This window comes from Chiloscyllium punctatum, chromosome 9 (assembly GCF_047496795.1).
Source record: "Chiloscyllium punctatum isolate Juve2018m chromosome 9, sChiPun1.3, whole genome shotgun sequence".
NCBI classification, from domain to species: Eukaryota; Metazoa; Chordata; class Chondrichthyes; order Orectolobiformes; family Hemiscylliidae; genus Chiloscyllium; species Chiloscyllium punctatum.
In genome coordinates, this window is record NC_092747.1 from 31,952,422 (window position 1) to 31,970,080 (window position 17,659).

A 17,659-nucleotide genomic window follows, 5' to 3' on the forward strand; every position below is an offset into this window, starting at 1 on the left:
GTTGGTGTCCTGTCTCCCTAGTGTAGAGAAGACCACACCGAGAGCAACAGACACAGCAGATGATGTGCGTGGAAGTACAGGTGAAACTCTTTTGGATGTGGAAGGAACCTTTGGGGCCTTGGACAGAGGTTAGGGGGACGTGTGGGTGCAGATTTTGCACTTCTTACAGTGGCAGGAGAAGGTGCTGGGAGTGGAAGGTGGGTTGTTGGGGTGCATGGACCTAACAAGGGAGCCATGGAGGGAATGGTCTCTCTGGAACACAGATAATGGAGAGAAGGGAAATATATCCTGGTGGTGGGGTCTGTTTGTAGGTGGTGAAAATGGCAGAGGATGACGTGATGTATCCAAAGGTTGGTGGTGTGGAAGGTGAGGACCAGGGAGGTTCTGTCCTTGTTGCAATTGGTGGGGTGGGATTAAAGGAAGGAGGTGCGCAAAGTGGAGGAGATACACTGGAGGGCATCATCGACCACATGCAAGTAGAAATTGCTGTCTTTGAAGAAGGAAGCCATCTCGGATATTCTGTGATAGAATTAATCCTCCTAGGAGCAGATGCAGCGAAGGCTGAGGAATTGGGAATAATTTCTACATTGGAATTGGTCCTCCTGGGAGCAGATGCGACGGAGTTTCTGTGGTATAATTGGTCCTCCTAGGAGCTTTTAGTGCGTGTTTCCCAGAGATATTCTCTGAAACATTCTGCAAGTTGGTGTCCTGTCTCCCCAACGTAGAGGACACCACATCAGGAGCAACGGACACAGTAGATGTCGTGTTTGGTAGTACAGATAACTCTCTGTCGGATGTGAAAAGTTCCGTTTGGGCCTTGGGACGGAGGTGAGGTGGGAGGTGTGGACACAGGTTTTGCACTTTTTGTGGGATCAATGTGGATTTCACCAGTTAACTCATTTCCTCTCCCCCCACCTTATCCTAGATCCAACCTTCCAACTGGGCATTGCTCTCTTGAACTGTCGTACGTACCTATCCATCTTCCTTCCCACCTATCCCCTCCATCCTCCTGTCTGACCTATCACTTTCACCCCCACCTTCATCTACCTATCACATTCCCAGCTACCTTCTCCCCAGCCCCACTCCCCTCCCATTTGTGTTTCAGCCCCTTTGGGCCACAAGCCTCATTTTTGATGAAGAGCTTATGCTCTTCAATTCGTCGATTCTGCTTCTCCTCAGATGCTGCCTGACCTGCTTTGCTTTTCCAGCACCACACGCTTCGAAGCTGATCTCCACCACCTGCAGTCCTCACTTTCTCCATCTTATCTACCTGTCCTGACATCTTCAGGGGTCTCTCAACATGCAGTCCTGTGTTCATCTACACTTTTCCTCAGAATCCTCTCATTTATTTTATGTTCCTTTGTCTTATTTGTTCTTGTCTCACTTTGTTTTTTGGATTGTATTCCAATCACCAGGTTCCTTCCCACCTCACCAATCCGTTGACATCTCTTACAGTCTGCAGTTTCTTTCTTACAACCAAGCACATGTCTAAGCCTCATATCCTCTGAGTACTTCTCAATCATGCCCCTTCAATTGAAGTCTAAATCATCAATATGTACCCCAGGCAAAAAGTAACTTAGCGCTGATCCCCACAGAACCTCTCTGGAAACAGTGGTCCAATCATATTTACAACAGTCCAGTTGACCACGACGCACTCATTCTTGGCACTGAGTCAAATTTGGCTCCAACATGTAACTTTCGCCTGGAGGCCATGTGCATTTGATTTACTGGTCAGTCTGCCATGTGGAACATCTGCTAATGGTCTTGCCAAAATCCTACATCAAGCACATGAATCATCCTTTTTACTTCTTCAAGAATTTCTATCAACTTTAAGAAGTTCTACTGCTGTTCACAATGGGACTTTGCATTTGTTCCCCTAGTTTTTCTAAGTTACTTTTCTTTGAAGTAAACATAGATATTGTTGAAGGTGTGTTGTAAAACAATAAAAAATATGAGAATTATACCATCTCACTGTGCTGTGTTCAGTCAAATTCATAAATACAGATTAGCATTTTATGAGTTCTTTACAGGTAAACATTAATTTCTTTCAATAGCTGCTGCTCATGACATTATTTTAACCTTTTTACTGCAACCTATTTCGAGGGGATGTAGATGTACAAATTTCTTTTATCGAAGAAGATTAAGTCAGGTAATATATAACACAATGACATAAAATATGTTTTGTTTTATGTTTTTCCTTGGCTAGTACATTCCGGGATACACCTACAAAGAAATCAGATTGCCCATCTTCAGTAAGTTCTTTAACTATTAGCAATATTTTTGAAAGTTTGAAATTGTTAATATTGTTTTTATTGAAATTATCTGTTTAAGATTTGAATACAAAAATATATTAGGTCGCTTGAAACAGAGAAAAAAAATTGGCAATGTTATAAAATTATAAAATTATCAGAGCATGAAGGTGCCACATGAGAGATAAGCTGTTGAAAAAAATATGTCATGGTTATCAGCATGTGTCTGTCTTCAAGCTGTCCTGTGTTATAGCCCGAATATATTCAGTTCCAATTAATCTGGGCCGCCAAGATCAAGGCTCTATGTGTTCCTTAGAAACTTTTTCAGAAGTTGTGATTGCCAGGATTCCCCTACTCAATCTGACCCCACATCAGACAGAATTGTGAACAAAATAATTTCTCAAGCTCATTTATCTTGGTGGTCTCAGAAAACCCCTTGGTTAAATCCAAGTTGCTGCCAATCTTTGGAGTGCCACTCAACAGTGATGGCTGAGACACCAACTGGAGTAGATGAAGAGTTGGGAAAGGAAGAAATTCCTAGAGGTGCTCCACAGGTAGCACTACTGTTTATGTTTATACTGTTTACTAACCATAACGTGCTCTGGTGAATCAACTGCTCTTTGACTGGCATGTAATTTGCTTAGAAAATGACAGGGGAAGATGCTATAAACCTTTGTACACACAATCAGTTTGAAAGTTACTTGACATGCACTGCCAACAGATGGAAAACAATAAAGCAGCCTGGAGTTCAGCAGACTGCAGGATGAATTGGTTAGCTGTGTCAAAAGGAAATTATACATCTGAATGGAACAGAATGTAGGAAAGCTAAGACTGGATCTGTCTATCAATTGCTGCAAATTGTAATGAAAAACTTAATGGTCTTAGTATGAACCTGAATGTACTGAAAGAATCAATGAAGTCTGTTTGTTAGTCTCCCAATTGAATAATTCCGCATGCTTCAGATTTGAGTGTAATGTCCAAATAGAAGTTAGTTACTCAGATGTCAGTAACACAATAATCGTTATGGTTATATAATAGTTAGTCCCTACAGTCTTAAGGTAATCAAGCTTGACTGTTGTAGGTGTTGCATTTTCTTAGAATCTCTAGTTATACATTGGTTGCTTCACAACCATCTCTCACATGCCCAGGAGATCTTCCCAGTATCTTTAAAGGACCTTGATCCTTGATATAAATCATTCATTTTACCCAGAATTTAAATTGAAGTGAGGTTCCTTCTCTCAAAACTGGTTATGTTGATGGTTTATCTGTTGATGCACCGAGATTAGATTCCCTTCAGTGTGGAAACAGGCCCTTCAGCCCAACAAGTCCACAACGACCCTCCAAAGAGTAACCCACCAAGACCCATTTCCCTCTGACTAATACACCTAATAATATGGGCAATTTAGCATGGCCAATTCATCTAACCTACACACCTCTGGATTGTGGGAGGAAACCAAAGCACATGTAGGAAACAGACAAGAGGAAATGAGCAAACTCCACACAGACAGTCGCCCGAGGCTGGAATCGAACCCGGGTCCCTTGCGTTGTGAGGCAGCAGTGCTAACCACTGAGCCATCGTGCCCCCCCAATTGAGCTACTGTGCCGCCCCAAATCTGTTTGATTTCTGACATTATAAAGGCGATGTTGTGGACCGTTTGGGGTGCTTAATATAACTTTGCAGCTAGTTTGTACGCAAGCTGGAATATTTGTCTCCTCCTGGCTAATTATCTCACATCACCGAACTATCCAATTGTTCTTACCTTCCTGTTGATCCAACTATTGGCTGGTACAAGCACATACAAATTGGACAGCGACCCCAAGGGTTAATTGTACTGGATGGGTAAGGTGACACAAAGCAAATTCTAGTCTTCTCTCAAGCAGCTTAGCTTTTAAACTCTGCCAATTTGTTTACTTTTCCTTTCCAATCATGTTCATCCCAGCTGTTTCGCCTTCAATTTGCAAACCTACAAATTACAAAGCACCAATTTATTTACTGATAATTTTGCGAATTGTGTGAATTTTATGGGAATTAGAGATATGATGCGGAACCTTTCAAAAGGCTGCGATAAATAGGCAGAGGCTGCCGGTCATGTAGCTGGCTCTCCAGCCGGCGACACACACTGCGAAAATGTATCAAAGTAACAATGACTGTAATGGTCAATACAAATTGAATGATTAAGAAAGCGTAGGAGGCCATACGAGCCCAGACAGACTGTCCTACATTATATACCACATCCCACCATTTGTGGTCTCCTAAAGTTTTGATTCCTTTCTCAATATCTTTGTTATCCTGTTGCATGTGAACCAAATGTTCTTGCGAGGTAGCTGTACGTTGAAGGATCGACTTCAGGCTAATGGACAGAGGGGGAATTGGGTGGCCAAAATGGACCACAGACTTTAGAGTTTCCTCCTGAAGAGGCAGCTCCAACTGTATTTCTGTAACATTGTGCAGGTGAACCGGTAATAACACTTTGCCTCCGACCTTGACTGGTTCAACTGGGTAAAGACAGAACATTGGCATGCTAATTGGGCATAAGGTTTCCCCATGATGCAGATGAGAGGCACTGGTTGTAACACAGTACCTTCCCCTACCCACATAGGCAGTTCTTGCCTGCCCAGGGCTCCACTGGCTTACAGCAACTGTGCAGTTTGGCGAGTGTTCGTCCAGTGTGAAGCCACAGGCCGGGGTGGTATGCTGGTAGACGTCACACCTACACACCCACTCATTTCCAACTTGTCGACAGCACTGCAAGTCTGGGGCTAGCCATGTGCCCTTTTTGTTAATCAGCCATCGAGGATAGTCCCTAAATTCCTTGAAGATGGGTTTGCCGTTGGAATGTTCAATGACTCCGATGGATTCTACCTTATACAATTGTGCAGGAGGGGCTGTGGAGTTCAAGACGATTGGGACTGCCAATAATACTGGGACCTGACTGTCAGCACCCTGAGCGTGAGCTCGAGGGGCGAAAAATGCCAAACCGTGCCGCCTTATCTGCTTATATTCTTCTTCTGTCTTATTGGACCCTAGCCATTTGGCCAAGTGGTGATTCTTAACAAAGGCGGGAATACGATTAGATTCAAGGTCTGATAATCCCTTTTGCAGTAAGGTTAGCACAAAGTTCCCATACATACTGCAGGTGACTGCTTTGGAAATATTCTGCTGTGTGTACTCCTCGTTGTTATCCTCAATGATTTCATTGACCTTGTTGACGATGGACTGCATGGCTGTCACAATTTCTTGGGTGGATAGCAATGTTTTGCTTTGTTCATGGATTAAGTCCCCATCTTGGTCATTTAATTTAGTCAGAAGCCCCTTCAGTTGCCTCCGTATGACTTCATCGTGTTCCCACATTGATTCAACATCTATACGATTCAGGCCAGCCATACTTGCAGTCGCTCCTATCCCTATCCATTCAGCCAGGTCTCTACGTTTGCGTCGTGCCTTTAGCCCTTGACCCATGTCTGGGTCAGGGCTTCTCCAATCTGTTCTTTGGTTCCTTGCCTGTGAATCCCATACTAATTCCTTCAACATGAGGTGAAACAAATGGAGATAGTTACTATGGCACAATCCATCTGGCAGGGGCAGAGAGCTTAAATTAAAAACAACTGGAACAATTTCAAAGCGGACATCGTTATATAAAAATTCTCCTGATTCTATCACTTCTAACCCATTAGTTTGTGGATTAGGTAGGAACATGGGACAAGGAGGATCTAGACTTCTGGCAGCAGTTTTAGCAGGTTTCTTGATGGCCTCTAACCTCACATGAGAGCTGCCATAGGCACTGTCATCATCTGGTTCGCAACGGATGTTACCACTGTGCCTGTTCCAGAACTGGGGCCAGTTTAATGTTTGTATTATTATCAGACGGTTCTTTCCATCAGGTTGTTGGAATATCTTTCCTTTATATGGCACCCCGACATCCCCAACCAGTGGGGCAAACATGCCAAACTGGTCCTGGAACCATCGCCATTGGATTCCCACTGCTGTTCCATTCCCGTTACAGGTGCATTTTATCTGAACACCCTTCCCTTCCTCCACACGCGCGCCAATAATTCGGTTCCTATACAACACTCCTTCCATGTAACCAGGACTGGCTATCTCCCAGTGACAGGTCCACCGTCGACTCAGACGTTCTGTGATCTCTTTTACTCTTTCTTCTTCCCGAGACTGATTGTACTTATACCATTCAACTTGAGGGCCATGCTGGCACCAGCCTTTAATCACTGCCGAGTGGCACACCCAAAGCATGCCGAAATCAATGATCAGGCACATCCACCAAATAATCCTGGCCATACCTAAGAAGCAGTCAGAAACAGCATCTGGTTACTTGTTAGTTCAAACATTCAAGAGATAGGAGTTATATCTAACAGGATGATAGTTGATCATTAATCTCAGCTCCACATTCTCACCCAAAATCCACCTCCTACATGTTGAAAACTCTGTGTCAGCCTTGTGTACTCAATAGCTACATATCCATAGTCCCTCAGATAGAAAATTCCAAAAATTCACAACCCTCTAAGTGGAGGAATTTCCCTGAATCTCAGTATTAAATTATCGACCACTTCTCCTGAGATCATGCCCCTTAGTTCTCAACTCTCTGTCAGGGGATCAACCTCTCAGCTGGTAAGCCCCTCAGAACCTTAGGAGAAAGTGAGGACTACAGATACTGGAGATCAGAATCAAAATATTTGGTGCTGGAAAAACACAACTGGTCAGGCAGCATCCAAGGAGCAGGAGAATCGACGTTTTGAGGATAAGCTTTACATTAGGAATGCATTGGAGGGAGCATAGCCCAAGGGGTCTAAGAAATAAATGAGAGTGGTGTAGGGCTGGGCGAAGGTAGCTAGGAATGCGATAGGTGGATGAAGGTGGGAGACGATGGTGATAGGTCGGAGTGGAGGGTGAACCGAATATGTGGGAAGGAAGATGGTCAGGTAGGACAGGTTAGGCTCAATCTGGGAAAGGTGGGACTTGTACAAACAGGTCGGTCTTCACTTGAACCAGAGGGGTACTAATATCCTGGTTGGGAAATTTGCTAGTGCTATTCGGGTGGGTTTAAAATAGCTCAGCAGGGGGATGGCAATCTGAGTTATAGTTGCAGTGCACAGGAGGATAAGAGTAGGAAGGATAGGGGCAGGATTTCAGGGTCACAGCAATGTGCTGGCAGACAGCAAACTGGTTTGAAGTGTGTCTACTTCAACGCCAGAAGTATCCGAAATAAGGTAGATGTGCTTGCAGCATGGATAGGTACCTGGCACTTCGATGTTGTGGCCATTTTGGAGGCATGGATAGAGCAGGGTGAGGAATGAATGTTGCAGGTTCCAGGGTTTAGATCTTTCATTAAGAACAGGCAAGGCGGTAAAAGAGGGGGAGGTGTGGCCTTGTTAGTCAAGGATAGTATAATGGTGGCTGAGAGAACTTTTGACAAGAACTCGTCTACTGAGGTAGTGTGGGCTGAGGTTAGAAACAGGAGAGAAGAGGTCACACTGCTTGAAGTTTTTTATAGGCCTTCGCAAAGTTCCAGGGAGGTGGAAGACAGGATTAGCAACATTATTCTGGAGAGGAGTGAAAGGAACAGGGTGGTCATTATGGGGGACTTTAACATTCCCAAACATTGACTGGAAATGTTATAACTAGTACGTCGGATGGATCAGTTTTTGACCAATGTGTACAGGAGGGTTTCCTGACACAGTATGTAGAAGGGCCGACAAGAGGGGAGGCCACACTGGATCTGGTGCTTGGTAACGAACCAGGCTGGGTGTTTGATTTAGTTGTCAGTGAGCATTTTGGAGAGAGTGACCATAAATCAGTTATGTTTAGTTTAGCAATGGAAAGGGATAGGTACATGCCACAGGTCAAGAGTATTCGATGGGGTAAGGGCAATTATAATGTGATTAGGCAAGAATTAGGATGCATAGAATGGGGTAGCAAAATGCAGGGGATGCAGACAATGGAAATATGGAGCTGGTTTAAGGAACAGATATTGCGTGTCCTTGATAGGTATGTCCCTATCAGGCAGGGAGGAAGTGATAAGGTAAGGGAACTGTGGTTTACTACAGAAATTGCATCTCTTGTTAAGCAGAAGAAAGAGGCTTATGTATTAATGAGGCAAGATGGTTCAGATGAGGCGATGGAGAGTTACAGATCAGCTACGAAGGATTTAAAGACAGAGTTAAGAAGAGCAAAGAGAGGACACGAGCAGTCTTTAGCAAATAGAATAAAGGAGAGCCCTAAAGCTTTCTATAGATATATGAGGAATAAAAGGATGATTAGGGTAGGAATAGGCCAGTCAAAGACAGAAGTGGGAAGTTAAGTGTGGACCCTGTGGAGATTGGAGAGTTACTAAATGAACATTTCTCATCAGTGTTTACTCAGGAAAAGGAGAATATTGTAGAGGAGAAGAATGAGGTACGAGATATTAGACTAGAAAGGATGGAGGTTAGTTACGCAGGGGTGTTATCAATTCTAGAAGGAGTGAAAGTAGACAAGTCTCTTAGGCTGGATGCGATTTGTCCGATGATTATCTGGGAAGATAGGGAGGAGATAGCAGAGCCTTTGACTTTGATATTTGAGTCGTCATTGTCTACAGCTTTAGTACCAGAGGACTGGAGGATTGCAAGTATTGTGCCCTTGTTCAAGAAGGGCAGTAGAAATGACCCAGGTAATTATAGACCAATGAGCATTACTTCTATTGGAAAGGTTTTGGAAAGGATTATAAGAGATAAGATTTATAATCATCTAGCAAGCAACAATTTTATTTCAGACAGTCAACATGGTTTCATCAAGGGCAGGTCGTGTCTCACAAACCTCATTGAGTTTTTTGAGAAAGTGACCAAGCATGTAGATGAGGGTAGGGCAATTGATGTGGTATACATAGAGCTGAAAATGTGTCACTGGAAAAGCGCAGCAGGTCAGGCAGAATCCAAGGAACAGGAGAATTGACCCGCTGATGCCCGAAACGTCGATTCTCCTGTTCCTTGGATGCTGCCTGACCTGCTGCACTTTTCCAGCAACACATTTTCAGCTCTGATCTCCAGCATTTGCAGTCCTCACTTTCTCCTCGTGGTATACATAGACTTCAGTAAAGCCTTTGATAAGGTTCCACATGATAGGCTATTGGAGAAAATGCAGAGGCATGGAATTGAGGGTGATTTAATAGTTTGGATTAGAAACTGGCTTTCTGAAAGAAGGCAGCAAGTGCTGGTTGATAGAAAATATTCAGCCTGGAGTCCGGTTACTAGTGGTGTGCTGCAAGGATCTGTTTTTGGACCACTGCTGTTTGTCATTTTCATAAATGAATTAGACGCGAGCAGAAGTGGGTGGATTAATAAATTTGCAGATGACACTAAAGTCAGTGGAGTAGTGGACAGTTTGGAAGAATGTTACAGGTTGCAGGGGGACTTGGATAAACTGCAGAATTGGGCTGAGAGGTGGCAAATGGAGTTCAATGCAGCTAAATATGAGGTGATTCACTTTGGGAAGAATAACAGGAAGGCAGAGTACTGAGTCAATGGAAAAATTCTTGGTAGTATGGATGTGCAGAGGGATCTTGGAGTCCATGTGCATAGATCCCTGAAAGTTGCCACCCAGGTAGATAGTGCTATTAAGAAGGCATGTGGTATGTTAGGTTTCATTCGGAGAGGGATTGAGTTCCAGAGCCACAATGTCATGCTGCAACTATACAAAACTATACAAAACTTGGAATATTGTATACAGTTCTGGTCCCCATATTTCTGGAAGGATGTGGAAGTATTGGAAAAGGTGCAGAGGAGATTTACCAGGATGTTGCCTGGTCCGGAGGGAAGGTCTTATGAGGAAAGGCTGAAAGACTTGGATCTGTTCTCATTGGAAAGAAGAAGGCTAAGAGGGGATTTGATAGAGACATACAAGGTGATCAGAGGATTAGATAGGGTAGACAGTGAAAGTCCTTTTCCTAGGATGATGACATCAGCGTGTACAAGGGGGCATAACTACAAATTGAGGGGTGATAGATTTAAGACAGATGTCAGAGACAGGTTCTTCACACAGAAAGTGGTAAGGGCGTGGAATGTCCTACCTGCTAATGTAGTCAACTCAACCACATGAGGGAGATTTAAACAATCCTTAGGTAAGTACATGGATGATTTTGGGATAATGTAGGGGACCAGCTGAAAATAGTTCACAGGTCAGCGCAACATCGAGGGCTGAAGGGCCTGTTCTGCGCTGTATTGTTCTATGTTCTATAACAGTTCAAGAAGGCGGTGCCAAGTTGGAGGGTGTACTGTCCTACTTTGTCCATCTTCTGTCCCACTAATCCGTTCCTCCCTCCACTCCGACCTATCATTATCACGCCTCACCTTCATCCACCTATTGTATTCCTAGCTACCTTCCCACCAGCCCCACCCCACTTCCATTTTTCTCTCAGTCCCCTTGGGCAACCCCCACATTCCTGATGAAGAGCTTATGCTTGAAACGTCATCTTTCCTGCTCCTTGGATGCTGCTTGACCGGCTGTGCTTTTCCAGCACCTCACTTGTTGTTGCTCAGAACCTTAACCAATTTCAATGAGATGACTGCTCATCCTTCTATGTTTCAGAGAGTGTAGGCCCAATGTCCTTAACCTCTCATCGTAGGACAATCTTCTCACTGTCTCAAAATCAAAGATTTCCTTTCTTAGATGTGGAGACCCAAACTGAACAGGAGTCCAGAGATAGTGTTATTAAAGCATGATACAATTGTAGCAAAACTGTATTACTTTTGTACTCCAGCCTGTTCCAATAAATATCAACTTGTAATTTCATTTGTAACATCCTGCTGTACCAGCGTGCTAACTTTTCATGTTTCTTCATGCATCCTTTTCTTGAGAAAAAAGGGGTCAGCATCTTCTGATTCAGGTTTGAGGAAGTTTGAAAGCAATGGACAGCAATAGTGAGATGATGGTCATTGGGGTGAGTTATTTGCCTGCTACTTAATGAAGGGGCATCCTACAAAATATTGAAAAGAAAAATGAAAATAGTAAGGGAATCATTTCCAATAGGCTATGGAAGATCAGAGATGTAACAGTAAGTACATAGAACATTGAACAGTACAGCACAGAACAGGCCCTTCAGCCCACAATGTTGTGCCGACCATTGATCCTCATGTATGCACCCTCAAATTTCCGTGACCATATGCATGTCCAGCAGTCTCTTAAATGTCCCCAATGACCTCGCTTCCACAACTGCTGCTGGCAACGCATTCCATGCTCTCACAACTCTCTGTGTAAAGAACCCGCCTCTGACATCCCCTCTATACTTTCCTCCAACCAGTTTAAAACTATGACCCCTCGTGTTAGCCATTTCTGCCATGGGAAATAGTCTCTGGCTATCGACTCTATCTATGCCTCTCATTATCATGTATACCTCAATTAGGTCCCCTCTCCTCCTCCTTTTCTCCAATGAAAATAGTCCGAGCTTAGTCAACCTCGCTTCATAAGATAAGCCCTCCAGTCCCGGCAGCATCCTGGTAAACCTCCTCTGAATCCTCTCCAAAGCATCCACATATTTCCCATAATAGTGTGACCAGAACTGTACACAGTTTTCCAAGTGCAGTCTAACCAAAGTTTTATAGAGCTGCAACTAGATCTCATGACTCTTAAATTCAATCCCCCTGTTAATGAAAGCCAAAACACCATATGCTTTCTTAACAACCCTGTTCACTTGGGTGGCCATTTTAAGGGACCTATGTACCTGCACATCTAGATCCCTCTGTTCCTCCACGCTGCCAAGAATCCTATCCTTAATCCTGTACTCAGCTTCCAAAATGCATCACCTCACATTTATCCAGGTTGAACTCCATCTGCCTCCTCTCAGCCCATCTCTGCATCCTGTCAATATCCTGCTGCAGCCTACAACAGCCCTCTATACTGTCAATGACAGCTCCAACCTTTGTGTCATCTGCACACTTGCTGACCCATCCTTCAATCCCCTCATCCAAGTCATTAATAAAAATTACAAACAGTAGAGGCCCAAGGACAGAGCCTTGTGGAACACCACTCACCACTGACTTCCAGGCAGAATATTTTCCTTCTACTACCACTCGCTGTCTTCTGTTAGCCAGCCAATTCTGTATCGAGACAGTTAAGTTCCCCTGTATCCATTCCTCCTGACCTTCTGAATGAGCCTACATGGGGAACCTTTTCAAATGCCTTGCTGAAGTAGGAAGGAGAATGAACATTGTGAGTTTATGGTGCGAAAGATGGATCTTGCCAAAAGGCTGAAGCAAAGTCAAGAAATTATGGAAAGCATGGTGCACAGAAGATTAAACACTTAACTTATTTGCACTATAGAGCATATTCACATTGATACAGTGGGAAAGCATCGGTTATGGCAAGAAATTTATGTTGACTGCAACGTGTGTTCAAAATGGCTGAAGATGGATAGAAGTGAATAAAGGTTATAGAATTGATTGTCGTTTGGTAACAAGTATTTATGTTGACAAAAGAATTATGCAATGGAAGATCAGAACATAGGTCTATAGAAAATGGTATCGTGCAGAAGGCTCTCAGAGGTTGCATCTAATGGTCTGCTTGATTATGACAAGTGAACACTGGCATCTCTCATAAATACTTTAAGTGTTTACTGAAATTACTCTGGTACAAAAATGGCACAAAAATAATTTGAGTTCTGAGGAAGGGTCACTCGACCCAAAATGTTAATTCTGATTTCTCTCCACAGATGCTGTCAGACCCGCTGAGCTTTCCAGAAATTTCTTTTTCTAATTTTCATCATCTGCAATTCTTCTGGTTTTTACAAAAATAATTATATCAGTTTAATTCAACAAATAATGCCACAAAAAGGGCCTTTAACATCATGACCATTCTGATAAGATATGGTGCATCTGTTTACAAGCTATCTTTTATTTATTCAGAATTTATTTTTGTTGGTGATTTCTGCATTACAACAAACTGAATATTAAAATCAATTTAATTCCAGAGACAGTTACATATTCTGATTTTTAAAAATGAATTCAGTCATTTTACAGCTGTCTCCCACTTCTACAGGAATACGTCTTAGGTCACAGCTTGTTCTTAAACTGGAGGAAGTGGTGATCGATTAATGTATTATAGCTTGAGGGTACCTGCCTTTAAATCATATTATCCTTGCATTTTCAGCTCGTATTATCAAGGTCATTTCTCAGCCAAACATTACCAGAGAGATTGGGACAACTATTACTCGAGTGATTCCATATGGTAGACAAACATCTACATGCACTGTATTTGCAATAGCTGTTGTTTTTAACCTAACTGTTCTTTCACTAATCTTTCCTCATTTCATCTCTCCCCCACCTTGAAGCCAGTGGGTCAAGGGCTTTGTGGAAGTGAATTATTTTGCCTGTCTCACTAATAGTGAGAAAACACTGTCAGATATCTGTGATGTAAATCAATGCAACTAGTGCACTGATAAAATATTTTAAAGTGCATTAGGTCATGTAACCTGACAATAATATATGGGAGAAGGACTTATTTGCTTTGCCTCCCAGCATTGGAACCTTAGACTTTTGCAGTGCAGAAGGAGATTCTGTGTCTGTTGTCTGTGACCACCTCTCCTTTACGATGCAGCAATCCAAGACTGGTTCCATTATCCTGCACTTTCCCCATAGCCCTGTATCATCCACCGCTTCAAATTTTTTTTACTTCTATATTTAAGGGATGGTATGGCCTCTACCTCCTTATGCCATAGCATCACATCTCCAATAACCCAGAATAAACCAATATTTTTTTCTAACCCTTATTCTTACTCACAATAATAATTTTAGAATGATGATGCCCCCAATTGTTGACTGCCCAAGTATAAGGAATGATTAACAGATTTAAAATTGCGAGGAGCATGTTTAATATTTGCACGCAGCAGGCATCAGTTTGCGCCGGGAATGTGAACTTGTATAATTATAATGTTAACCCAGTGATAAAAGGTTTAAGTAAATGAAAGCTTCCTTGTATAAAATTTTAAAAAAACACTACAAGTATTCTTATGTTAGTCTGAACCGTTGCAAGCGTTAAGCTAATTTTAATGTCAGCATCTTGGCTGATGGAAGTGGGGGAAGGAGAATCTTTTCTGGGACCACAGTAGCCAATATTGACCCCAACATACTTCCTTGTGCTGGATTCATACCGAAGTTACAGCAGCCTCCAATCCAGATTTCCACTTGTGAATCATATCTCATTACCAAAGTTTGGGAAATTGTCCAATGATGGCTGCAGCAGCTTCAAGGGCAAGGTAACATTGCCGAATCATCAGTTGCAGACTTTGTAAATTAAGTGTCTAGAAATAATGGGAAATTCTGATACAATCGCTGACTCTGTGGCTGCATCCAAATGAAAACTTCAGGTAAGTGCGAGGTGCAGTGGTTGGAAAGGGTTTGGGACATACAAACTAAAAAAGATCTGACAAATGTATTATTTATATGGAATGAGCGTACAGTGTCACACTGCTAAATTCAATGCCTTCTGTCCATTTTATACTCAGATGTTCATCAAGCTGAATTTAATTCACCTGTAAGTGAGCTACCTGAATATAAATGAGTGAATAATGATGTTACATTGGTATAGTGACATTGTCCCCGTAGCCCTGGTGAGATCTTGGACAGGGGATAAAGTCTTAAATTTCTACAATTTTGTGCTTTACTGAGGGTACCCAAGTAATCTTTTATGACTGCTCAGGTTTGAAACACAGTTGACAGAAATAAGAAAGCAGGTTCCACTTTGAAAAACATTCATTTGTCATGACTTGAGTCCAACTGAAATTACATTTGGATCCCTTCCTGTTCAGCACAAAATTACAACCACATTGAATGCTTTGAAAACTAGAATGATTGAAAATCAAGTGAGTTTTTACTTTCCCTTACCTCAGTTGATCTTTCAAAAATGGAAAATCAGAAGGTATTCGGTAAACCTGCAAATCTGAACAACAATGGAGGTAGAATTAAGACTCACACAGATAATCCTGTATCCTGATGCTGATATTAACAACACTGTTTGAAACAAGTGAACACTTACTTATAAAATAGTGGCCTGAGGAATTTGATACAAATACATGAGTTGTGTTCGGAAGTTTCAATTTTATGCCAGGCTCCATTCAACAAAAGATATCCTTCACTGACTTATCATTTTACACGTTTTTTTTGACTTGATTCTGAAGGAGTGGATTCTAGTTAAGTAACAGCCCAAAATATCTTTTGCTTCTCAGAAACTAAGGTCACAGAAATTACAAGAATTGTTACAACTAAACCAGAAATAAAAATAATTAGTGGAAAGGTCATTCAAACTGGTGAGTTCTTCGTAATTTAACTTGATTATTTTGATGACATTCTGTAACATGTCTACTCTCATAAATAAATATTTTTATGAGGAAACAGAATGGGACATGAAACAGCAATTCTTAACTTATTTCATGTATTTATTTCTAATGAATATTTGGTAGGTGCACTTCAATTTGATGTACCATGAGAAGTAAATTATGAATTGGAAACTTTAATGATACTATTAAAGGAAGAGGCACATTGGCAAAGGCAGTGTCAATGTGAAAGCAGAGAGAACCCAAGGGAAAAGGCAGATTATCTGATATGTGAGGGGTGAAGAGGTTCTGATCACTGGGAGTGTAGGTGAGAATTGTCCAGTGAGACTGGAACTAAGAGAAAGCTGGTGTGCATAGGCCAGTGGGAGAGATTGGAGTGTCAGGCCAGAGGGAACAGCAGAGAGAGAAATACCGAAGATCACTGCAGTCCCCAGCAGGAAGTGAGTGGGAGATCAAACCCTGCCACCTTGCAGGGAAGCTGGGAGGGAAAAACACTACAGAAGAAAATAGGGGGAATAAATGCCAGCCTAGTCAACAATATCACATCCTGTGAATGATTTTGTTTTTCAAAAGAGGATCCTGAGTGGAGTGAAAATTGAACAAGTGAAAGTGGCAGGGACTGTGGACAAAGAGCCGGAAAATGTATTTGTATTAACTAGTAGTGATACTGGAGAAGCTAATGGCATATTTAAATGGGAGGCCTTGGAACTGCAATATTGGTAATACCTAGATATTTAAAGATATGTAGAGTAAATACTGGTGAGTGAAAACAAGACAGATATTTAATAACACTGGGAAGCTTATTGCAAACTGGATGCAATCCATGTACGTGACCATGTACGCCTAGGTCCAATTGAAATTGATGCTCAAGCTACATTTAAATTATATACAAGAACTGACTGCAAATCTACAGGTAGCTCAGCAATGAAGCAGACGCAGTTATAAGTCACTGCAGCTGTTACTCTCAGGTGAGTGTGGGAAGAGGACCAACAATGATCTTCAGTATCGCTGTGGAGACAGAGGAACAACCTTTCTCTTCCTGAAGTGGAAATAACTACCATTCACCTCATAAGACCATAACCATTCTACACCTTAGGACATTAAGGTGTAGAAAAAGAAGTAGATCACTCAATTCATCAGGGAGACAGTGAGGTCTGCAGATGCTGGAGATCAGAGTTGAGAGCGTGTTGCTGTAAAAACACAGAAGGTCAGGCAGCAACCAAGGAGCAAGAAAATCAATGTTTTGGGCCAGAGCCCTTCATCAGGAATGATGAAGGCCTCTTGATGAAGGATTCCAACCCGAAACATCACCTTTCCTGTTCCTTGGATACTGCCTGACCTGGTGTGCTTTTCCAGCGACACATTCACATCAGTCTGCTCCACCATTCAAGGAGGAAACGGATGCCCTAATCATTCCACTTTCCTTCCTTTTCCTCATAACACTTGATTCCTGATTACAAATCTGACTATTTCAACCTTGAATATATTTAACGATCCACCCCCCACAGCCCTTAACGATAAAAAGTTCCACAGATTCACTCCCCTCTGAAAGAAAAAATTCCTCATCATCTCAGTCTTAAATTTGTACCCGCTTATTCAGTGATGATGCTCTCTGGTCCTAGACTCTCCCACAAGAGGACAGAACCTTTCTGCATCTACCCTGTCAATTCCTCTAAGAATGTTAAATTTTTCACACGCGTTGATGAGGCTAGATGCAAATCAAAGTATTTTTGATAAGAACAGCTGCCAGAGAACATGAATGATTTTTTTTTTACAAAGTGTCACACAACTTCATTTGAGAGTTTCATTTTAGCTTTGCCAATAAGTGATTAGCATTTGAACAAAGTTAAGCAGATACTCTGTAATATCAGTCATTTATCTGGCATGCAGAAAAGTAATCTCTTGTTTTTGTAAATGGTTTAAATATGTCTTAGAGTTCAGTATGCCATTCTGTCTTCACTCAGTCTATAATTTCAGTGATGTAACAGTTGTTTTGTAGGTATAAATATTGATAAATTTGGTCTGCTAAATGCTTACTGCTAAATTGGGCTATAGTTCCAAAGCAGATGATCAAGTCCTGTGCCTGAAGCAGAGATT

General features: G+C 42.1%; 1 protein-coding gene across 9 annotated transcripts in view; it reads left to right on the forward strand.

Moving 5' to 3' along the window:
* Positions 1-17,659, forward strand: part of LOC140481264 (periostin-like) — a 108,180-nt gene that overhangs the window by 81,131 nt on the left and 9,390 nt on the right. For 3 of the 9 annotated variants that reach the window (XM_072577172.1, XM_072577175.1, XM_072577171.1), the window contains exons 16-18: positions 2,207-2,252; positions 13,381-13,458; positions 15,455-15,535. In XM_072577172.1, the coding sequence (XP_072433273.1) occupies positions 2,207-2,252; positions 13,381-13,458; positions 15,455-15,535 (205 nt within the window). The remainder of the gene's footprint in view (positions 1-2,206; positions 2,253-13,380; positions 13,459-15,454; positions 15,536-17,659) is intronic. The other 6 variants (XM_072577176.1, XM_072577179.1, XM_072577180.1 and 3 more) reach the window with 3 other exon arrangements.